The 25,034-nt window shown below is 47.2% G+C and overlaps 2 protein-coding genes across 2 annotated transcripts in view; one reads left to right on the top strand and one right to left on the bottom strand.

Annotated features, from left to right (window-relative positions):
- The window catches only part of LOC123749290 (E3 ubiquitin-protein ligase TRIM21-like), a 183,559-nt gene extending 159,981 nt beyond the window's left edge, over positions 1-23,578 (bottom strand). The window contains exons 1-2 of the mRNA XM_069337391.1: positions 23,354-23,578; positions 8,042-8,112 (exon numbers count right to left, since the gene is read on the bottom strand). The gene's annotated coding sequence lies outside the window, so the exon portion shown is untranslated. The remainder of the gene's footprint in view (positions 1-8,041; positions 8,113-23,353) is intronic.
- LOC138371906 (tigger transposable element-derived protein 7-like) lies at positions 16,507-17,183 on the top strand. The gene is made up of 2 exons (XM_069336955.1): positions 16,507-16,526; positions 16,775-17,183. Exons 1-2 carry the CDS (start codon positions 16,507-16,509, stop codon positions 17,181-17,183), a joined length of 429 nt encoding a protein of 142 aa, XP_069193056.1.
- Positions 23,579-25,034: the final 1,456 nt, after the last annotated feature.

Genomic DNA, 25,034 nt, shown 5'->3' with positions numbered 1-25,034 from the left:
AAGTCATCAAGATGTTTTCAACAATATTTCACATGTATTTCATGTGAACAATGTATTTCAACAATACAATACAACAAATACACACATTGGTACATTATTGCAAAGGCACTATACTATATATATATATATATATATATATATATATATATATATATATATATATATATATATATATATATATATATATAAATTGTTGCAAGTCGAGCAACAAATATTTTACATTGAACAACAAATGAGATTGGAAAAGCAGTATTGCCACCTCTGCTATACAGAAAAAAATAGACCCCAGACACACCCTATGGGTAGTAATGGACCCCCATACCGACACTATGAGGGGTAGTGGACCCCATAATAACACTATGGGCGGTAGTGGGCACTATACAAACACTATGGGCGGTAGTTGACTTCATAGCGACCCTGTGGGCGGTAGTGGACTCCCTGCCGACCCTGTGGGCGCCAGTGGACCCCATACCGACCCTGTGGGCGGCAGTGGACCCCTACCAACCCTGTCGACGCCCTACCGACCCTGTGGGCGGTAGTGGACCCCATACCGACCCTGTGGGTGGCAGTGGACCCCATACCGACCCTGTGGGCGGTAGTGAACCCCCTACCGACCCTGTGGGATGCAGTTGACCCCCTACCAACCCTGTGGGCGGTAGGGACCCTTTACCGACCCTGTGGGCGGCAGTGGACTCTATATACTAATCCTGTGGGCGATACTGGACCCTATACTCATCCTGTGGGCGGCAATGGACGCCATACACATCCAGTGGGTGTTATTGGACCCCATACTTATTCTGTGGGTGGTTGGAGCCCCATACCCATCCTGTGGGTGATAGTGGACGCCATACTCATCCTGTGGGTGGTATTGGACCCCATACCCATCCTGTGGGTGGTTGTGAGCCCCATACCCATCCTGTCGGTGGTAGTGGACGCCATACACATCCAGTGGATGGTATTGGACCCCATTCCCTTCCTGTGGGTGGAAGTGATCCCCAAGTATGCAGTAGTTTACCCCATAAACATTCCAACATAACATCGTTTTCTGTTAGCGTTCCTACAAAACATTCTTTAAAGATTTTTAAAGCGCAAACTATGGTATATAATATTGATTGGTGAAGGACTGTTATTCTATGTAATAATTTTTAGTGCTTATTATAATTTACTAAGAACAACTAATATTTCTCAAAACAAAACTACGAGCCTTCAATAGGATGTAGCTGATCTGTAATATTCTAAGAGCATGGACAATAGTAGGTAAATTTCACAACCCATGTGGGACCTGAAAACTACAATTTTCATTATAATTGAACCAATCACGAATATTCTGCTATCTATGTTGACGGACGGGTACTGTGACACGTAAATTGGTATGTGAGGAAGAGTTTGGGCCTTGGTAAAAAAGGTAACTGGAAATATATCACATATGTACTAAATCATATTCAACATATTGACTTTAAGCATTAAGTCATATATGTGCTGTCTTGTGCGAGAACGGGTTGCCAGAAAGGTAAGCGCCCCAAAACAAACCCCTATTCTGGTTAAAATTGCTACCAAAAACCGAACTAGTGGATAGAACTCCCCAACCGAAAACAAGCAAACTAGTGTGACGTCACACACTGCCACGCCACTGTCTGCGCAGCTCCCCCCTTCCCGGGAGGGGGAAGGGGGAGCCCCAGACCCCCCGCGCCGGCTACCCACACCTCAGTTCTTGAGGCTGGATGTCAAAAACGCGAAAAACCGCCGACCGGAGGGAGGGTTGGATGCCGGGGAGCCTCCGGGACTCACCCAGAAAATGGCGTTTCATTACATTCAACGCTGGTTTTCTGGGGGGAGCCCCGTCGGCTCCCCGGAGCTAACTACCCACAGACAGAAAAAGAGGGACTTACCCGGGAGGCGGTCGTCGCTCACCCCTCAACTCGAAGCCGAGACAACTGGCTGCAACCGCCGACCCAAAGCAACACAGGCCCGACGAGGCCCAGGGACATTCACAAGGTAACGAGCAGCCAGGACCCTGTTCGACCGCCAAAATCCCCGAGCCCGAATATCAGACCAAGACATATTCCCAAAGACAGCAGCAAGAGCCGCGAACTTACGAACGTCATGGGCACGGGGATAGACCGCAGGCTGGCTGGACCTAATAACCCTGCGGACGACCTGAGAGACCCGAACCCGCGAACAGGGAAGAAGGGAAACTGGATCAACCCACAGCACGTCCCCGGACACAGAAGCTGTGGCGCGCAAATAACGGCGAAGCGCCGCAACCGGACACAAAACAACCGGTTGCAAGCTTGGTTGGTCCGGCCTGACCAACCAAGCATCAACTACCCATGGACCCCTCCGGAACGCAGCAGTCTCATTCTTCGCCAGAAAAGAAGGAGACGGCTGCAAACGAAAAAAACTATCACCACGACCAAAAGAGCAGAAACCCCTGCGCCGGAGGAGAGCATGAAGCTCCCCTACCCGACCCCCAGAGGTCAAAGCCAACAAGAAAAGTGCCTTGGAAAAACAATCCTGGACCGAAGGGGCCACAACGAAACGAGGAGATGAAAGGAAAGCAAGCACTCTGTCCAAAGACCAGGACGGCTCAGGCGACGCATGAGCAGGCCCGAGGTGACACAATGCACGAGACAGCTTGCGAAACGGCGCAGACGTAACATCAATACCGAAAGCAAGCTGAAGCGGCTCCGCCAGCCTCACGATACAAAGCGACAGTGTTAGGCATAAGATGACGGTCCTGAAACAACCACGAGAGGAAGGACAAGACCACCCAAACAGACAAGGAGCTAACACGACGAAGACGCAAAAAGAAACGGAAGGACCGCCAGGAAACTTCATACTGCCGCCGAGAAGAAGCCCTCAGGTGGGACACCAACAAGGAGGCCACCTGATCACCATAGAGATGATGATAGACTCGAGTCAAAAAAACCATACGCGAAGACTCGAGGAGAAGATCGAACCAGCTACGTGACGTACCGGCCCGATCTGCTGAAAGAGGCGGAGCCGCGGGAAAACCCTCGGGTTCGGACACCGAGCAACCAGCGCCAGAAACCAAGGCTGGGCCGGCCACCAAGGGGCCAGAAGGACAACTCTCCCCCGGTAAGTCTCTAAGCGAGTCAGGACCTGGAGCAACAGCCGAACCAGGGGAAAGAGGTACAGGAACCCCCACCTCGACCAGTCTAGCCGAAAGGCATCGACCCCGACGGCCTCGCAATCGGGGAAGGGCGCCGCATAAACGGGAAGACGCCGCGACCACGCCGACGCGAAGAGGTCCACTTCGGGGCGCCCGAACGTCTGACAAAGCCAACGGAAGGACTCGTCGTCGACCGTCCACTCCGTGGAGAGGGGAACAAAGTGAGACAGGGCGTCGGCCAAGACGTTGGACACGCCCCGTACGTGAACCGCCAGGAGAGCCAAACCCCGAGAACTCAGCAGACGAGTCACCCGAAGCGACCAACCCCAAAGAGACAAGGACCGCATCAAATCCCCGCGGTTCAGGCAATGAACCACCGGAGAGCAGTCCGAATGGAGCCGAATCGTCGATCCGCGGGCCACCCGAATCCTCCCCAGAGCAAACCACACTGCCGCGAACTCCCGCACCGTACTGTGAGCTCGACGGAAGGACGGATCCCAACGCCCCTGGCCGGCCTGGTGAGCACTGGTCACAAAACCCCAGCCGAGAGACGACGCATCCGTGTACACATCGAGCGAGGGCTCGGGTAGGCGCCAAGGCACTGAACCCCGAAAAACCCGAAGAGGAAGCCGGTGACGCAGCAACCGACGCAAGGCCCCCGGGGGTCGAACTCTGCGATCGCGAGAGAGGCGGAAGGGGGAACCCCGAAGGAACCAGAACAGCCGTCGAAGCCAAACCCGACCCGGCGGGTAGACCACCATCACGAAGTTAAGGCTCCCGCACAGCCCCTCGAGCAACCGCCGGGTGACCCGAGGGCCCTCCAGAAACAGACGAAGGCGGGACCGCAGCCGCAGGAGAGACTCCGGAGGGAGAGACAAGGAGGCGGTTCGAGAGTCCCACACGAGACCCAGCCAAGTCCGAACCTGAGAGGGAACCAGATGGGACTTCCTCCAGTTCACCAAGAACCCGAACTCGGCGAGCTGGGAAAGAACCAAATCCCTGGCTAGCAAGCAAGCTGACTGGCTGGGAGCCCAAACCAGCCAGTCGTCGAGGTAGGCCAACACCCGAACACCTAGGAGACGCAAACGAGCCACCACAACCCGTGTAAGGCGCGTGAACACGCGAGGTGCCAGGTTCAACCCGAACGGGAGACAACGAAAGCGGTAACTCAGACGCCCCACAACAAAACCGAGCCAGTCCCTGAACCGCGGATGAATCGGGACATGCCAATAAGCGTCCCGGAGGTCCAGGGACACCATCCAAGCTCCCGGCTCCAAGAGGAGTCGAACCTGAGGCAGCGTAGTCATCCGAAAGGAGGGGCAATGAACCCAGGGGTTCAGACGGGACAAGTCCAGAATGAACCGCAGGTCCGCGCAGTCCCGTTTCGGAACCGGAAACAGACGGGAAACCCATCTGAGGGACGTTGTCGTTTCGACGACGCCCAAGCGTACCCACTCCAAGACGACTCGACAGAGCGCAGGGGAAGAAACCTGCCCTGCCAGCCCCGACCCCCCAAAGGGGGGAGGGGCCACCCAACGCCACCGCAGGCCGCGAGACACGACCCGAAAGGCCCACGAATCGTGGGACCAGGCGCGGGCGAACAGCGCAAGCCGCCCCCCCATCGCCCCGTCAAGGGGGCAAACCGCGAAAGGGCCGGCGACCCTTACGAGACCCAGAACCCCGCACAGCGCGAACACCGCGCCGACCAGTCGAGGGAGGGTCCGCAGGAGGAGCCAACCCCAAACCTGACACCAGAGGCCTACCACGACGAGAGGAGCCCCGAACCCTGGCACGACCTTTCCGGGAAGACCCACCCCGGGACCCCCGGAAAACCAACAAGTCCGACATCGGACGACAAGCCGCCGACGCAGCCTGAATAAACTGCGCCACGGCCGACTCCCCAAACAGGAAATGACAAAAAGGTGAAGAACGCCTAAGAGCCAGAGCCCAAGCAGATTCCACGGAGGAACCCAGCACCGCCTGCCGACACGCGAGACGGGAAGCATAGAACAGGGAAACCGCATCCCGCAAAATCGGGGTGAACAGCTTCAACAAGGCAGCCGACGAACGCGCAGCCGAGGACAAGGTGCCGGACCCCGGGACGGACCCAAGCGTCCCCACATCCTCCATGAGCCAATCCGAAGACAGCTCCAGGAGGGAAAAGAACCGCAAGGCCGAACACAAAAGGCCCCGGGCGCGCAAGTCCTCCGCCAGGAGCGCCGCCGAAAGGGAGGGGAACCTGCACATGGAGCTGAATAACGCCCACATCGCGGGGAAGGGCAGGGGCAAACAAGCACTCATTCAGGTACTCAAGTTCACCCCCCAGGAAAACCTGAAGCACCGTGGAAGCTTCCCGCCACTCCAGCGTGCGGGAACGACAGAAGGAATGCCAGGAATCCAGACCAAACAAGGGGCAGTCCGCTAGCCAGGACAACTCCGGAACCTCGTAACGGAGCCAGAAAGGGAACGAAGTCCCAAACCTGAACGTGGACGGATCCATTTCCGAGGCATAATCCGGGTCACGCAGGAGGTAAGCTGCAAAGGCCGCTCGCACCACACCAGGTTGGATGCGATAAGCCGAAAACCTCCGGAAGGACGGAACCGACGTACCCGGGGGAACACGGAACCGAACCCGGGGAGGGGCTGACACCAAATCCAACTCGTACGCAGAGGGGGGAAAAGAAAACCCCACTCCTTGTAACAATAAGCCCCGCTCAGTGGGAAGAAAAACCCAGGCGGGGTCCAGCGGGGCCCAAGGCCCCCAAGTCAGCCCCTCCCCAGCCTCGAGGTCCGTCACCACAGGACCCGAGGCCGAGTCCTCTCCCCAAGCCCCGACCCCACAAGACAAGGACGGAGCACCTGGAAAAGCTGGAGGAAGGGGGGCCCACTGGTCAGACCCTGAAGCTTCGGCCGGGAGACAAGACTCGAATGCCTCTGCTGCCCCCCCGGAAGGGGTAACCCCCGAAGCTGCCCGAGTCTCGAGATCAAGTAACCCCTGCTCCGACCCCGAAACCCTCAGACGCTTCAGGGCCGGAAGCAGGGGCGGGGGACCAGAACGAACAGAAGGGGAAGGACGAGGAGGTGCGGACTGAACCAGGATCGAAGCGACCCCCACTCCCAAGTCCGGGTCTCGAAAAGCAAAGCGGGGCAGCCCCGGGGCAAACGGGGAAGCAACCAACCGAGCGCGTTGCAACAGACGAAACCTAGACTGCAACGCACGTGCCGCCTGTACCCGAATAGAATCATCAGAGGATTGGGTAAATTGAGTCACAAGCAAGCAGCAACACTCACAGGACTCAGGGTCGAAAGTATCACCGACCCAACAGGCAGCGTGGCAGAGGCAAAAACAATGAGGGTCACCCTGAGACAAGGGGACCGAGCAACCCTCAAACTCGCACACAGCGAGTGGGGACTCCGGGGTCACATCCATCGGACCCACGCGCCCCCTAGGGGATTCCCAGGGTCCTGAGCGTTTACTTTAAGAGGACTCGCGCTCAGGTAGTCCCAGGCAGGGTGCTGCAAACCGGCGCCCAAAACTACCAAGCAAACTTCTAAAGCTGAACCCCAGGGACGTGTACACTCACGGGGACCTAGCAGGGGGCGCCACCGAGGAGAACAGTGGAAGGGCAAAAACAAACTGAATAAAATGACAGAACCCCCCACCAGGCAAAAACAAAACCTCGCAAGAGGACAGCGAACCCCAAGGAACAGAGCCGGCCGCGATGTCGGGAAATACAAGCTGAGCAGCACCCTGCGCCCCTACCAGTGCAAACTACCTCTTACCTGCCGGTAACAAGGGAGAACAGAACACCCAAGAGCCCAACAGGCGGCCGAAAAACCGAAAGGTAAAATGGACCAGCAGAGGCAGACCCCGAGGAGCCTGTGGAAGGTGGCCCCAAGCCCCAAGGGCAGTACTTTACAGGGCACCTAGGGAAGGCAGCCCTAGGCGCATGCAGCCCGAGTACTGAAGATAACTCCTGGCTCTTGCACCCACAAAACTAACACCACACACAAAGCACAGTGCAGTAGCGACACCGGAGCCAGAGCACACGACCATCGCCTATAGCATCAGCCTCAAGAACTGAGGTGTGGGTAGCCGGCGCGGGGGGTCTGGGGCTCCCCCTTCCCTCTCCCGGGAAGGGGGGAGCTGCGCAGACAGCGGCGCGGCAGTGTGTGACATCACACTAGTTTGCTTGTTTTCGGTTGGGGAGTTCTATCCACTAGTTCGGTTTTTGGTAGCAATTTTAACCAGAATAGGGGTTTGTTTTGGGGCGCTTACCTTTCTGGGTGCCTGTTCCGGTCGATGGCAGACATAGAATGCTTCCAGCTACACGGGGGCTTCTATAGGCCATTGCTCCCCTTGCCTCTCTGAGGGGGGCCCGGTTCTGGCCGTGGTCCCCGGTAGGCCTAAGAACTCCATACACATGACTGATGCCAAAGTCTGACATTAGCATATCAGCCTGGGATAGCTCCGGGGAGCTGACGGGGCTCCCCCCAGAAAATGTTTTACAGTAAACTATACTCTAAAACAGTGATTTTCTCACTAGCAATTGAACGTTATATGCCATTCTGAGACCATAATGAATAAAATAACAATTGGTGATATTGTAAGATATTTATAGCAATTTGAAATTGTGAATTTTTATATATTTTTTTTTTTTTTACTTTTTCCATTCATGTTGTGATGTTGATTTATAAGGAAAAGTGGGAGCATTTGCCATGAGGATTCTGCACAAAAACTGAGTGTGTATGAGGAAGTTTCGGTGCCCATGCACCAGGCCCCTTAATACGCTCACCGTCACTGGTTAATGACAATATCATGATTAATGCACTCACCATCTCTAGTTATTGACATCAACATGATAAACACACACACTGGTAGTACAGTAAGAATAAAATTGTCCTTACCATCATTAATGGGCAGAAGTTGTGTTTGCTATCGTCCTTGGTAGCCGAGCAGAGACTGGAAGCAGTATTACCTGTTAGGGTAAAATAAAACAAATTTAAGGTTTCTATGACTAAAATTTTCCCACCAAAACATAGAACATATTTACCAAAAAAATTTAATTTTTTTTTAGGTACCCTTTTAGAGCAGAAAGAGGGTGGGCAGAAGTAAGGAGGGTGGGCAGGAGTAAGGAGGGTGGGCAGGAGTAAGGAGGATGGGCAGGAGTAAGGAGGATGGGCAGGAGTAAGGAGGGTGGGCAGGAGTAAGGAGGGTGGGCAGGAGTAAGGAAGGTGGACAGGAGTAAGGAGGGTGGGGCAGGAGTAAAGATGGTGGGAAGGAATAAGGAGGGTGCGCAGGAGTAAGGAGGGTGGGCAGGAATAAGGAGGGGTAGCCAGGAGAAAGGAGGGTGGACAGGAGTAAAGAGGGTAGCCAGGAGTAAGGAGGAAGGGCAGGAATAAGGAGGGTGGGCAGGAGTAAGGAGGATGAGCAGGAGTAAGGAGGGTGGGCAGGAATGGGGAAGGGGGGTATGGGCGGGTTCTCGGCTGCCTCCCCACCCTCTGTCTAACAGCCTACGTAATATAAACCACGTGCATTAACCCTTAAGCTGCTACAGCCTGGGCTGTAAAAGCTGGGGCTGGGCAAAAAAATATTTGAATTATGTGAAAATTAATACTAAATGTTGAACAAATCTCCAACTTATTTGCTTAAGCATCAAGAAAGTTTCACCCCAATGTTTTCAGAAATGTACTTTAGACAATTTTTTTTAACAAGAACATTTTGTTGATAAGGAGAACAGCTCCTATTAACTGAAACTGTGGGATAATGCAGCAATAAAGAGATGCAGACACCTGTTCAATGTACAAAGAAGAATAGTAGTAAGAAGTGTCTACAAAGTGGATATGCAGCTGGTGTCTGTATAGCATTGCTGAATAATACATAATAATACCAATAATAATGAGTATACAGTGGTACCTCGGAATGCGAGTGTCCCTGTATGCAAGTTTTTCGGAAGACGAGCAGGATTTACTCCAAAAATATGTCTCGGAAGGCGAGGGTTACCTCGGGACGCGAGTTTGTTGATACATGTACAGGCCGACTGGCGCGTGGTGGCATGACGATCGCGCCTCAGTTTACCAGTGTCTCGTGTCCAGTGACTATCCCACCTGAATTCTTCACAAGGATTTACAGTTTTTTATCGTTTTTTTTGGCCATTTGAGCATAAAAGTTGTCATTATATATCTTGCTATGGGTCTCAAGAAAGCCATTGGTAAGGTTCAACCTAAGAAAATAGCTGTGAGTAGAGGCAGTAGAGGATGTCCCTTCTTGATTAAGAAAATGTGTGAAGTATGGGAAGAACTGCAAAGTTTTGTTGAAAAAACTCACCCAGATAAAGCTGTAGCAGGCCCATTGCAGGTTGCATTGACCTTTAAAATGATAATGTGATGTCTTACTACAGACAAGTGTTAAAATGTAGGGAAAAACAAGTGTTATTAGATAAATTCTTAGTAAAACAAGCAAGTCCTAGTGGTATGCAGGCAAAATGTGCCAGAGTGTGCATACCAGTGAAGTCCTCACTGCCTGATGTGATAATGGAAGGGGACTCCCCTTCCAAACAGTAACTCCTCTCTTCCTCCCACCTCCTCACCATCTTCCATACGCCTACAGCATTCAACAGCAAGGTAAGTAATAACTTGAACATAGTTTTGTAGGTTTATTTAGATGAATTAGGTATAAAAATTTAGTTTGATGTGGGGTTTTTGGGGTAGTCAGGAACGGATTAATACATTTCCCTTTATTTCTTATGGGGAAATTAGCTTCGGAATGCGAGTTTTCGGAATACGAGGCGTCTCCAGGAACCAATTAAACTCTTAAACTGAGGTATGCCTGTATTATCATGCTCTATTTTGTTAAATATCATAAAAATGCATTGCCTAATGTTAATATCTGTTACTTTCACCAATGTTCATTATTTTTTTTTGTCTCCTTTGTTTATTATCTCATTTGTTGTAACCTCTACATCCTGGAGAGTACATACCCATCCCTTACTATGTAAAGATAGAATGAAATTGGTCACCAAATGAATCAGTCACAACTGGCAGAACTTAGGACTTTGAAATTTTTTTGACTGAGTTTTTCACAGATTTCAAATTCTACTTTCTTTGTCTCTTTAGGCGGTTTTAACCCTTACACTGCTCAGGGGTCCTGGGGACATTTACACCCCTGTGCACAAGAAAAAAAAAATTCAATTTTTTTTTTTTTCGTTTTCTAAACATGTTAATTTGTGTCCCCTGAGCACGGGAAAAATAAAAAAAAATCGTAGGCGACATATTTTGGGCGCAATTGACCGAGGACATCTGGCAAAAAGTGGGCGTTGACAGAGTGGTCGTCAGACCCGGTCAGCGTCACCCGCGCTGACAGGTGGGAGTTGCCACAAAGATATTATTACCCAATTGTTTCAATGTCTCCGATTGATTTTTAATTAGTTTTTTTGCAGTAATATTATTCAATAGTGTGTATTGTAATACATTTATATAATAAAACCAGCGTTGAATGTAATGAAACGCCATTTTCTGGGTGAGTCCCGGAGGCTCCCCGGAGCTATCCCAGGCTGATATGCTAATGTCAGACTTTGGCATCAGTCATGTGTATGGAGTTCTTAGGCCTACCGGGGACCACGGCCAGAACCTGGCCCCCTCAGAGAGGCAAGGGGAGCAATGGCCTATAGAAGCCCCCGTGTAGTTGGAAGCATTCTATGTCTGCCATCGACCGGAACAGGCACCCAGAAAGGTAAGCGCCCCAAAACAAACCCCTATTCTGGTTAAAATTGCTACCTAAAACCGAACTAGTGGATAGAACTCCCAAACCGAAAACAAGCAAACTAGTGTGACGTCACACACTGCCGCGCCGCTGTCTGCGCAGCTCCCCCCTCCCCGGGAGGGGGAAGGGGGAGCCCCAGACCCCCCGCGCCGGCTACCCACACCTCAGTTCTTGAGGCTGGATGTCAAAAACGCGAAAAACCGCCGACCGGAGGGAGGGAGGGATGCCGGGGAGCCTCCGGGACTCACCCAGAAAATGGCGTTTCATTACATTCAACGCTGGTTTTCTGGGGGGAGCCCCGTCGGCTCCCCGGAGCTAACTACACACAGACAGAAAAAGAGGGACTTACCCGGGAGGCGGTCGTCGCTCACCCCTCAACTCGAAGCCGAGACAACTGGCTGCAACCGCCGACCCAAAGCAACACAGGCCCGACGAGGCCCAGGGACATTCACAAGGTAACGAGCAGCCAGGACCCTGTTCGACCGCCAAAATCCCCGCGCCCGAATATCAGACCAAGACATATTCCCAAAGACGGCAGCAAGAGCCGCGAACTTACGAACGTCATGGGCACGGGGATAGACCGCAGGCTGGCTGGACCTAATAACCCTGCGGACGACCTGAGAGACCCGAACCCGCGAACAGGGAAGAAGGGAAACCGGATCAACCCACAGCGCGTCCCCGGACACAGAAGCTGTGGCGCGCAAATAACGGCAAAGCGCCGCAACCGGACACAAAACATGATGCACCCCCGGCCTGACCAACCAAGCATCAACCACCCATGGACCCCTCCGGAACGCAGCAGTCTCATTCTTCGCCAGAAAAGAAGGAGACGACTGCAAACGAACAAAACTATCACCACGACCAAAAGAGCAGAAACCCCTGCGCCGGAGGAGAGCATGAAGCTCCCCTACCCGACCCCCAGAGGCCAAAGCCAACAAGAAAAGTGCCTTGGAAAAACAATCCTGGACCGAAGGGGCCACAACGAAACGAGGAGATGAAAGGAAAGCGAGCACTCTGTCCAAAGACCAGGACGGCTCAGGCGACGCATAAGCAGGCCGGAGGTGAAACAATGCACGAGACAGCTTGCGAAACGGCGCAGACGTAACATCGATACCGAAAGCAAGCTGAAGCGGCTCCGCCAGCGCCGCACGATACGAAGCGACAGTGTTAGGCATAAGATGACGGACCTGAAACAACCACGAGAGGAAGGACAAGACCACCCGAACAGACAAGGAGCTAACACGACGAAGACGCAAAAAGAAACGGAAGGACCGCCAGGAAACTTCATACTGCCGCCGAGAAGAAGCCCTCAGGTGGGACACCAACAAGGAGGCCACCTGATCACCATAGAGATGATGATAGACTCGAGTCAAAAAAAACCATACGCGAAGACTCGAGGAGAAGATCGAACCAGCTACGTGACGTACCGGCCCGATCTGCTGAAAGAGGCGGAGCCGCGGGAAAACCCTCGGGTTCGGACACCGAGCAACCAGCGCCTGAAACCAAGGCTGCGCCGGCCACCAAGGGGCCAGAAGGACAACTCTTCCCCGGTAAGTCTCTAAGCGAGTCAGGACCTGGAGCAACAGCCGAACCGGGGGAAAGAGGTACAGGAACCCCCACCTCGACCAGTCTAGCCGAAAGGCATCGACCCCGACGGCCTCGCAATCGGGGAAGGGCGCCGCATAAACGGGAAGACGAAACCTAGACTGCAACGCACGTGCCGCCCGTACCCGAATAGAATCATCAGAGGATTCGGTAAATTGAGTCACAAGCAAGCAGCAACACTCATAGGACTCAGGGTCGAAAGTATCACCGACCCAACAGGCAGCGTGGCAGAGGCAAAAACAATGAGGGTCACCCTGAGACAAGGGGACCGAGCAACCCTCAAACTCGCACACAGCGAGTGGGGACTCCGGGGTCACATCCATCGGACCCACGCGCCCCCTAGGGGATTCCCAGGGTACTGAGCGTTTACTTTAAGAGGACTCGCGCTCAGGTAGTCCCAGGCAGGGTGCTGCAAACCGGCGCCCAAAACTACCAAGCAAACTTCTAAAGCTGAACCCCAGGGACGTGTACACTCACGGGGACCTAGCAGGGGGCGCCACCGAGGAGAACAGTGGAAGGGCAAAAACAAACTGAATAAAATGACAGAACCCCCCACCAGGCAAAAACAAAAAGAAAAACAAAACCCCGCAAGAGGACAGCGAACCCCAAGGAACAGAGCCGGCCGCGATGTCGGGAAATACAAGCTGAGCAGCACCCTGCGCCCCTACCAGTGCAAACTGCCTCTTACCTGCCGGTAACAAGGGAGAACAGAACACCCAAGAGCCCAACAGGCGGCCGAAAAACCGAAAGGTAAAACGGACCAGCAGAGGCAGACCCCGAGGAGCCTGTGGAAGGTGGCCCCAAGCCCCAAGGGCAGTACTTACAGGGCACCTAGGGAAGGCAGCCCTAGGCGCATGCAGCCCGAGTACTGAAGATAACTCCTGGCTCTCGCACCCACAAAACTAACACCACACGCAAAGCACAGTGCAGTAGCGACACCGGAGCCAGAGCACACGACCATCGCCTATAGCATCAGCCTCAAGAACTGAGGTGTGGGTAGCCGGCGCGGGGGGTCTGGGGCTCCCCCTTCCCCCTCCCGGGGAGGGGGGAGCTGCGCAGACAGCGGCGCGGCAGTGTGTGACGTCACACTAGTTTGCTTGTTTTCGGTTTGGGAGTTCTATCCACTAGTTCGGTTTTAGGTAGCAATTTTAACCAGAATAGGGGTTTGTTTTGAGGCGCTTACCTTTCTGGGTGCCTGTTCCGGTCGATGGCAGACATAGAATGCTTCCAACTACACGGGGGCTTCTATAGGCCATTGCTCCCCTTGCCTCTCTGAGGGGGCCCGGTTCTGGCCGTGGTCCCCGGTAGGCCTAAGAACTCATACACATGACTGATGCCAAAGTCTGACATTAGCATATCAGCCTGGGATAGCTCCGGGGAGCCGACGGGGCTCCCCCCAGAAAAGTGGTGAATAATCGCTATACTCAAAAGTATGATGTGCATATTAGTGATTCAATTATTATGTTTATAAAACAATAAACAAATAGTTTTGCTGCTATTACACTCTATACACAGGTTATATATAAGTATCTGCATGTTTTGGTCACCATAACGAACCACTAAGTTGGTATTGAGAGTCGAAAAGCAACGAAGAGTTACCGCCACACACCAGCCAGCCACTCGCTGCCACTCCCTTAACACACGCATTAAACTTTCTTCCCAACAATACCATTTGTGGTGTTATTACACTATACACAGACGTTATATATATGTATGTATATATTTTGTTCACCACAACTGTACAGCTAAGCTGATATAGTTAGTTCAGGCACTAAGAGTCGTCGCTATACACAGATGGCGGCTCCCTCACTCTTTCAAGGTCACACGCACTAAACTTTCTCCCCCAACAATACTGTTTGCAGTGTTATTACCCTATATACACATATTATATATAAGTATCTACATGTTTTATGCACCGTAACTGTACACCTAAGCTTGTAGTGCGCCCAAAGAGCATAGTGGCCACCCTCTAAACAGCTAGACAAATCGTACAGACGTCACCTCCGTCACCCATATGGCTCCTCCCAGCATAATCCTTTTGCTGTTATTACACTAATACACACATTATATATAAGTACTGTATCTACATTTGTGTTCACCATAGAGAACCACTGAGCTGGTATGGCGAATGCAAACAATAACAGCTAGCCACACAGTCAGTAAACGATGCTGTCTCACTCTATCTCTCAGCATCACTCCTCCTACAGCGCTAATTATTACAACAATCCTGCTATTATCACAACCCTGGTTATATATATCACAGTCATGGGTCATCTGTAATATTGTCATCGCTAAATAATAACAATTATATATTTATTTTGACATTTTTCGGCGATGCTGTGGTCACAAGCTGAACAGCAATGCTGTTCGCTCATGCTGCGTGCGCCAGCCTTGGTTGCTCCAACAGTACTGTGCCTCTCACACCTGAGAATATTGCCCACGATTTTTTTTAAAAACGGCATCTGTTTACAAGAGCCCTGAGGAAGCTACTGTGATCCCCGTGTAGCCGCGGGCCATTTGAATCGAGCCTGGCACCCTATGGCGTATATATAGGCCATGCGCACCGTGGGACATGTTACTCAGGGCGTATATATACGCCATGCACAGTTTAAGGGTTAATGATTAGGGACCCGATTAGGGCTTTATCACTTTAATAAAGTATACATTTTTATCACCTAAATCATTATAATTTTCCCTATATTTAGTTTTTTGGGGAGTTATTTTTTCTTGACATCATTCCAATACATAGTGACCTACAACTTTCACATATTCGAGTACGAATGCCAAACAACGTTTATTAAAACATATAAGTAAATTAATGAATTAGAACTACCTTATTCATTGTCGATAACTTCAACTTCAATTATCTCTAAAATTTTGAGTCAGCTTAAAAAAGTTCAGTTTCTGACCGATTCTCACCATTGTTACAAATAATGTGCACAGTTCTCTGTTCTACAATCCTATTAGAATGGATTTTTCACAAACCCTAAATGTTTGTAGTTATCAATTTTTTTTCTAAATTTGGCGCATAATTCAAATGCCACATTGACTATTTTTTTTTACAGTAAATTAAACTGAAGACATATATTCTGAATCTATGAAAATGAAGATCATATACTATTCTGAGAGCATAATAACACCAAATGAACAATTGGTGATACAGTAGTTTATATTTTTGCAGCTGATTTAAAAATCTGAAGTTTTCAATATTCAATTTTATAATTATTTTTCATTTTCTTATTTTTCAAGTTATGTTTGTGATCATTTAGACAAAGTTACAAGATTTGCTAGTATGCACAAAAAATTACAAAGCATTAGAGAAAAATTTGAGAAATTGAACTTCGCTATCAGGTCCTGTCGTATATGTATGCCATGCACGGCTTAAGGGTTAATACAGAACTGTACTATATAAAATGCATAAAATTTCAAAACTAACAATATTTCTTTAATTATAACAATAATATTTTAAATAAAACAATTTGTAACAGTCAATATGTACATCAAATTTTGAATATGCCTATAAAATAAGCACAGGTCATATCAATGCGTTGAGCCTGGATGAGATAGCTGGCACCATGTGCTTCTCTTCCTGGGGTAAAAACGTCGGGCTCGCGTGCGAAGGATTTTCGTGATAAATTTGAACAATTTTTACTGTTTGAACTCATTTAATCTGTCAAGATGTCTCAGAGCAGCATTCATGGTATTGAAGGTATAAAACAAAAGAGAAAACATTTGTCAATTGAACAGAAAGTTGACTTGACAGAGAAAGCAGAGCGTGGATACTCTGTCAATCAACTCACCCAAGAATTCAACATCGGTAAAGCTACAATTTGTGATATAAAAAAGCAGAAGGATAATATTAAGAAATTCTTTGCTCAAACTCATGCAATAGGCAACAGGAAAACATTGAAACCTGCTCAGTATTTGGATTTGGACTCATCTGTATTTAAATGGTTTACACAGCATCGTGCAAAAGGAATTCCTGTTTGAGTTGATTCTATTAGAAATGCAGCTGAAAGACTTGCTGTAAAGTTAAACATAGACAATTTCAAGGCTTGTATTGAATGGGTATGTCGATTTAAAGAGAGGTATGGCATCATTAACAAGAAAAATTGTGGCGAGGCATTAAGTGTAGATGTTGGAAGTGCTAATGCATATAAGTATAAACTTTTTCAGCACATTATATCTAATAATCTTAGCTGGTTTTAAGTGTACAATGCAGATGTAACAGGCTTTAACTGGAAATGCCTTCAAAGAAACACTTTGGCCTTCAGGCTTGAGAAGAGTATTCCTGGTTGCAAGGTAAAGAAGGAAAGATTTTCAGCATTATTGTGCTGTAACGCAGATCGCAGTCACCGAACAAAGTACGCAATTGTTGGGAAATCTGCCAACCTCAGAGCATTGAAAAACTGCATGAACAGATTACCTGTCATCTACTACAACACAAAAAATGCCTGGTTCACACAGATTACTTTTGAGGATTGGTTCCAGAATCACTTTTGTAAAGAAGCAAAAAAGCATCAGATCAATATGTGTAGAATTCATCCCGCTGAGGTAAAGGCAATGTTGTTGACTGATAATGCCCCAGCTCACCCCATTGCTAAATTAACATCGCCTGATGGCAAAATAACATGTATGGCTTTACCACCAAACACTACATCTGTAATACAGCCCATGGATTAGGGGTTATCTATGCTCTCAAAGGCTTTATAAAAGAGCTATGAATTCAGATATTATGGAAGTTCTGCTCTCTGAGGAAGACGAGATGCCTAATAAGGATACGAAAGCTAGTAGAACACTAGAAAATTTCAAGAAATATTCAATTAAAGATGCAATTTACAACAATGCCAAGGAATGGAGCAAGTTGAAGGTCATCACATTAAAGAATGCATGGAATAAAATTCTGAGTCCGGTACCTGGTTAGAATAAAGACGAAGATGACTATGATTTTGAGGGCTTTGATAATGTGATTTTTGAGACATTCAGAGATGCAGGTGAGGAAGATTTGCAACTTTCTGATGTGAATGAGTGGTTAGATAATGATGCTGATGATCCAGGTTATGGTGAATTAACTGATGATGAGATTATCCAGTGTGTTACTGGTAATAATGATGAGGATGTGGAAGAGGAAGATGACAGTGTGTTATCTATTCCATATGCTGCATCATTCCAAAAGGTAAATGATGTGCTTGATTTGGTTGCTGTAACTGATAATGAAGAACTGACAGATTATTACCTGCACCTAAAGGACATGAAAGATATTATAATGAAGCTCACAACAAAGAAACAAACTAAGATTCAAAATTTTGGTACGGTTTCACAGTAGGCCTACAGGACCAGCACCCAGCACTAGCAAGGACTCACCTTCTGAGGATGCCCAGGCAACTGGACCAGCACCCAGCACTAGCAAGGACTCACCTTCTGAGGACGCCCAGGCAACTGGACCAGCACCCAGCACTAGCAAGGACTCACCTTCTGAGGATGTCCAGGCAACTGGACCAGCACCCAGCACTAGCAAGGACTCACCTTCCAAGGATGTCCAGGCAACTGGACCAGCACCCAGCACTAGCAAGGACTCACCTTCCGAGGATGCCCAGGCAACTGGACCAGCACCCAGCACTAGCAAGGACTCACCTTCCAAGGATGCCCAGGCAACTGGACCAGCACCCAGCACTAGCAAGGACTCAACTTCTGAGGATGCTCAGGCAACTGGACCAGCACCCAGCACTAGCAAGGACTCACCTTCTGAGGAAGCCCAGGCAACTGGACCAGCACCCAGCACTAGCAAGGACTCACCTTCCAAGGATGCCCAGGCAACTGGACCAGCACCCAGCACTAGCAAGGACTCACCTTCCAAGGATGCTCAGGCAACTGGACCAGCACCCAGCACTAGCAAGGACTCACCTTCTGAGGATGCCCAGGCAACTGGACCAGCACTAGCAAGGACTCACCTGCTCAGGATGTCCAGGCCACTAGACCAGCACCCGGCACTAGCCATAACTTGGGAGTGCCAATTGAGCTGTACAGCACAGTTCTAATGACATTAAATGTACAAAGTGTAGTTTATATGATACAAGTGTACTGCAGTAGTGTGATTCTAGTGGTCTGTACTTCATGTACAGACTGTAGTGTATAATGTACATTTGTTAGAAAAGTTACTGTTCTTTAAACAATTTATATTCATATGTGTGGCACTCTCAGGATATTAAGGCTAACAAAGTTTGCACTACACAACTCAACTGGTAGGGTAAGTACAGTACTGTAACGTGCAATATCAATTTATTTCATTGCAATTCAAGTTCTTTGCTATTTAAATTTTTCAAAAGGGAAATGTGTACTGGCATATGTATTATTAATTTTTTTTCGGGGGGAAGGGGGATGCTGGGGCCGGATTGATGGAATGAATTCCACACTGGAATGAATTGGCTACGCCCCATATAGCTCGTTCAAGCGAGGGCACACTGTATTACTCATATAATTTCTACATTTACTGTCTACATTTAATGTCATTTAATTTCATGCATTTCTGTGATAAAGTGTTTACTCGTGTCCTTTATGATCTTGGTTATTTGTAAGTGTTGACCCCATTAACCTTAAATTATAGTGTTTATATTACTCTATGTTCTGATATGTTCCAAGAAAATGTCATGAGGCGCAGTTCTAAATTACACCTTGTATTTCCATTCTGTAATTAATGTAAATAAACTACTGTACTGTTGCTAGAACTACTGACTCCATAATGTAATAATCTATGTCAGTACTCTGACTATACTCTGTTCCTGTAAAGTAAGGCTGTAAAGTACCTGTACATATTTTTTGTCAATTTTACTGTAAATTATCTACTTAAAATTATCTGTTAGTTTAAAGACTTCCCCGAAACTCTATGCGTGCTAATGGCTTTACAAGAATGTAAAATCAACTTCATTTCTATGTTCTCTCTTAACCCCCAATGTACCTCCTTGTATATAAATAAATAAATAAATGCTTGTCATCCTTATGTATCACCTTTGTATTATTTTTTTATTTTCCTTGAACATTCTCATTTTGTTAACTTACTTCTCTTATAGTATTAAGTGTTTTACCCCGTCACAACATTAATAAAAAAATTCTATATTACTATTAATTTTGCCCGAAACACTTTACGTAATAGTGGCTTCATTAGTACAGTATGTGTAACTGCTGTCCCTTCAATTGAACAATACTCCTATTACACATAGAAATCACAATAGCGTGATGCATCAAATTTATTTGTTTATTTATTTATATACAAGAAGGTACATTGGGTTTGTGAGAATACATAGCATGGTATTTACAATAAAGCCACTAGTACGCGCAGCGTTTCGGGCGGGTCCTTAATCTAACAGATAATTTTAAGTAGGTAAATTCTAGCGGAATTAATAAAATGATAACAGATACATTGCAAGAAAGAAAAAAAAATGAGATGAGAGAGATTAGTAGGAATATTAAAGCACACTGTTATATTAAAGTTCAGATTTATTGCATTGACAGCTTGATTGGTAATTTAAACAAAGATTAATAGGCACCATACAGCAAATTGAAAGCACATATAAGAAGACAGCAATGATCACAATGGTAAAGTTGTTTGGACTGGGTACATGAAGAATGGGAGATTGGGTAGCACTAGATACAGTGCAATTTTAAAGCAACAAGGTAGAAAACTATAAAGATGAAACTAGGTACTTTTTAGTTTTGTTTTTAAATGATGCAAAAGTTGGACAGCTTTTCAATTCATTAGGGAGTGAATTCCATAGACTAGGTCCCTTTATTTGTAAAAATTGTTTGCACAGATTAAGTTTGACTCTGGGGATATCAAAGAGATATTTATTTCTGTTGTGGTGATAATGGGTCCTACTACATCTGTCCAGGGAGAGTTTCAGAACATGATTTGCATTTAAGAACAGGGTTTTGTAAATGTAGTTGACACAAGAGAATGTGTGGAGTGAGATTATGTTTAGCATGTTTAGGGAGTTAAACATGGGGGCTGAGTGTTGTCTGAAAACAGAATTTGTTATTATTCTGGGATTTTGCTGGGGGATGATGGACCTGAGGTGGTTTGCAGTGGTTGAACCCCCATGCACAGATACCATAATTAAGATAGGGATAGATTAGTGTATAATATAGTGAGATGAGAGCAGAGTTAGATACATAGTATCTGATTTTGGAGAGTATACCAACTGTTTTAGAGACTTTCTTAGTTATGTGTTGTATGTAGGTGCTGAAGTCGAGTCTTTTATCTAGGAATAGGCCAAGAAACTTTCTATCATTTTTATTACTAATGTTAACATTTTCTATCTGAAGCTGAATTGCATTTGTTGATATGTTTCCAAATAACATGTAGTAGGTCTTTTCTATGTTAAGTGTTAGTTTGTTGGTTGACATCCATAAGTGGACATTTTTTTAGTTCATTATTAACAACATTATTTAGTGTATGTGTTTTGGGGTTAAAGTAGATGAGGGTAGTATCATCAGCAAACAATGTAGGTTTCAGAATGTTGGTGACATCGGGCAGACCATTAATGTATATAAAAAATAGGAGAAGTCCCAAGATGCTGCCCAGTGGCACCCCAATGGTTATTGGTAGAGTGGAAGAGGTTATATCATTGATGGCTACACATTGGTGTCTATCACTAGGATAGGATTGGATATAGTGCAGGGCATGGCCTCGGATTCCATAATGATGCAGTTTACATAAGAGGTACAGTGGTACCTCAGAATGCGAGTGTCCCTGTATGCGAGTTTTTCGGAAGACGAGCAGGATTTCCTCGAAAAATATGTCTCGGAAGGCGAGGGTTACCTCGGGACGCGAGTTTGTTGATACGCGTACAGGCCGACCTAGCGCGTGGTGGTTCGGCGATCGTCGCCCCTCCACCCCTCCGCCCCTCAGTTTACCATTGTCTCGCGCCCAGTGACTACCCCACATCAATTCTTCTCGCGGATTTTCAGTGTTTTGTTCGATTTTTTTTTATTTGACTATACAATTTGTTATTATATATCTCACCATGGGTCCCATGAAAGCCAGTGGTAAGGATAAAGGCCAGAAAGCCCATGTGAGGATGACAATAGAGGAGAAACAAGAGATCATTTGGAAGCATGAGAACGGTACACGTGTTGTTGAACTTTGTAGGCAATACAACAAAGCCACATCAACAATATGCACTATACTTAAGAAGAAAAATGAGATTATGGGTGCTAAAGTGGCAAAAGGAGTAAGAACATTAACAGCACAAAGACCACAAATACTTGAAGAAGTGGAAAAGTTGTTATTAATTTGGATACACGACAAGGAGTTGAGGGGTGATAGTGTTTCGGAAGCCATTATTTGTGAGAAAGCCAGGGTGTTGCACGAAGACCTTCTAAAGAATACCCCTGCAACGAGTGATGCAGATAAGAAAGAGTTTAAGGCAAGCAGGGGCTGGTTTGAAAAATTTAGAAAGAGAAGTGGTATCCATAGTGTTACAAGGCATGGGGTTATGTCACTGAACGCAGAAAACGATTAATCTATGTATCATCTAAATAAATTGGAGATAGCATAGGTGGGCAAGGGTGGCGCTCAGAGCTACAACTGGATACGCTCGCTGCATTGTCCTCATAGGTGCTGTATCACTTGCATCTGACCTTTGTGTTAGGTCCTTAATGCACCTAGCTTCACTAATATTATGACCCTTATATTCTTCAAACATTAAGGTTTGAATTTCACCGACAAAGCCCGATCTTTCAACTCTGCATCGGACAGGTGTTTGGGAGCCAGAGGCGCATGCGCCACTCATGGTTGCTTACTCAGTACTAACCCAGCCAGCAGCCCTAGGGCATAAGAGGAATTTTTTCCAAGATGGCTACCTCTCACTGGAGGTCCTAAGAGTCCATTTCGTACACAACCCACCTCGCACAAATTTAGAATGGGTACGAAAAAATCAAACCGAGTATTCTCAGTTGGCGCAGTTAAGCGGTTAAGGAGCGTCTGGGATCTTCTCGGAAGTAGGTTCGAACCCTCATCACAGCCCTTGTGGATTTATTCATTTATTACTCTTATGTTCTTTGTACACACACTATTTTGAATAAATAATAATAATATTATTATTAATATTATTATTATTATTTATACACAGAAAATCACACTAAAGTGATATACATCAATGAGAAAATTCACTCGGGCTGTGAGGCGATGCGAACCTGCAATGTTTGTGTCACCTCACAGCCCCAGTGGATCGTTCATTGATGTATATCACCTTAGTGCGATTTTCAGTGTAGTATCTGAAGTTGGGCGTACAGTGTTCAACTACAACACTTTACCCCTTCACCCGAGTGCTTAGGGGTCTTACGTAATACTTGGACTGGCTTCAAGTCTTCCTGTGATATAAGGATGTCACAGACTTCCTGTGACATCAGTAGAAATCTGATTGTAAGACTTTTAGGAAGTCAGTGGTGGTACAGTGGTAGAGTATGCGGCTGGCAATGCCTTGGTCGTGGATTTGCGACACCACACAGTCCCAGTGGATTTTCGTATTATTATTCTTATTCTTATTATTATTATTATTCTTATTCTTCTTCTTCTTATTATTATTATTATTATTATTCGATAAGCCAATGTCCACACCCCAACAATGCCATAGGCTTATAATTTACCCCAACAATGCCATAGGCTTATAATTTACCCCAACAATGCCATAGGCTTATAATTTACCCCAACAATGCCATAGGCTTATAATTTACCCCAACAATGCCACAGGCCTACGTCCACACCCCAACAATGCCATCGGCCTATTTCCACACCCCAACAATTGCATGCTGGAGGTGTAAGACAATGGCGGAGCAGAAAGTACTCCAGTACTTACGGAGGATGATGAGAGTGCGAGGAACAAGGTGGTCAGGTGGAGCCAGTGACTCCTTCCTTCAACAGTTTTGTCTCTCCCTCGTGGTATATCCTCAATGTCTTCAGTGGTGTGGCCTCACCACACACTTACAACGCCATAAGTGTCCTGAGAGTACTGTGGGAGGGACAATTTGGCGGGTATTGTGGACACAGGTCTTTAAGACAGGCAAACTTCACGTGTCGTGGAGACGTCTATAGCAAGCTTTGTTGTGATGACGTCACTCGCTCGCTCGCTTACCCGCCACGTCGCTCTTCCCATTTTCTTTGGTTACTGATTTTTTTTTTTTTACATATAATTTACCTGAAATTACCTGAAAGCTATTAATACTAGTAGCTTCGACGAGGACAGGAAGTTGGCGGCTTGTCAAAGGTCCTACCCTTTTGCCCGGATGATCTTTTCTATCTGTATTTTAAAACCCAGTAGAGTTTTGGCGTTTACCTTACCTACTCTTTGGCGGGTAAGCTGTTCCACGGGTTTACAACCATATGGGTGAAAAAGCCTCTCCTGTTTTCTGTCCTACATTGTGGCTTGTTGAGCTTGAACCCGTTGCTCCTCGTTCGTGTTACATCTGACCTTTTGAAGAAAGTGTCCGGATCGACATCGTCCAAATTGTTTAGTATTTTAAGTGTTTCGATGAGCTCCGCCCTGTCATGCCTGGTTTACTGTGTTGTTTGGCCAGTGGCCCTCAACCCTTCCTGATACGAGAGATGACTAAGCTCTGGTATGATTTTTGTTGCTCGGTGTTACATCTTCTCCAGAGCAGTTATGTCTTTCTGAAGATAAGGTCTCAATGCCTATATGCAATAATCCAGGTGGGGGCGCACCAGAGACTTATACAATTGAAGGACTACTTTAATTTCCTTGAAGGTAAAGGCATGCTTGATTATTTGGTTCGCTTTTTTTACTGCCGCTCCCACTTGTTGTGCAACTTTTAGTGAATGATGGATTCTGATTCCAATGTCGCATTCTTCATCTATCTGTTGTAAGGTAAAGCTGGCAATTTGGTAGTTGTGACGTGGAATGTTATGCCCTACAGGCAAGGTCTTGCATTTATCGACATTAAAGAGCATTTGTCAGTCATCTGACCATTGGTGGAGTTCATGTAGATCTCTTTGTAAGGTCTCAATATCACTTTCACTTCCTTCTTTATCATAGATCTTAGTGTCATCTGCAAATGTGTCATCTGCCCAACATTCCATCTCCCAGGATGAACAGGACCAGCAAAAGCTGCTTGACTATGTTATTGTGTCGTCCCAAAATATTCCTGTAGAACGTGAAGGTGAAAAGTGTATTGAAATAGTTCAGGCTCTCATAAAAGACGAATTGCGTGTCACTCTAAATAAAACCGACATTATTGCTGCCTATACAGAGTAGGCAAAAAGAATCCATCAGGTCTAAACCAGCGAAAAATTCGCCTCAAGCTAGCTTCCCAGTCCATAAAATCGCATCTTGTCCGGAGAGCTGCATCCCAACGAAAGGGAATCTTCATCAACGAGTGCTTGACTAGAAAAAGACAGCAACTCCTCCACCGCCTGCGTCAAATCCGTAATCAAAACCCAGATGCGATTCATCAGTGCTTCGTTAGAGATGGCTTGATTAAAGCGAGAAAGACCTCAGGAGGTAAAATGTTTACAATTGCTAA

The sequence above is a fragment of the Procambarus clarkii genome, chromosome 37 (assembly GCF_040958095.1).
Source record: "Procambarus clarkii isolate CNS0578487 chromosome 37, FALCON_Pclarkii_2.0, whole genome shotgun sequence".
NCBI classification, from domain to species: domain Eukaryota; kingdom Metazoa; phylum Arthropoda; class Malacostraca; order Decapoda; family Cambaridae; genus Procambarus; species Procambarus clarkii.
Note: the sequence above shows the minus strand (reverse complement) of the source record. Positions and strands in the feature narration are given on the sequence as shown.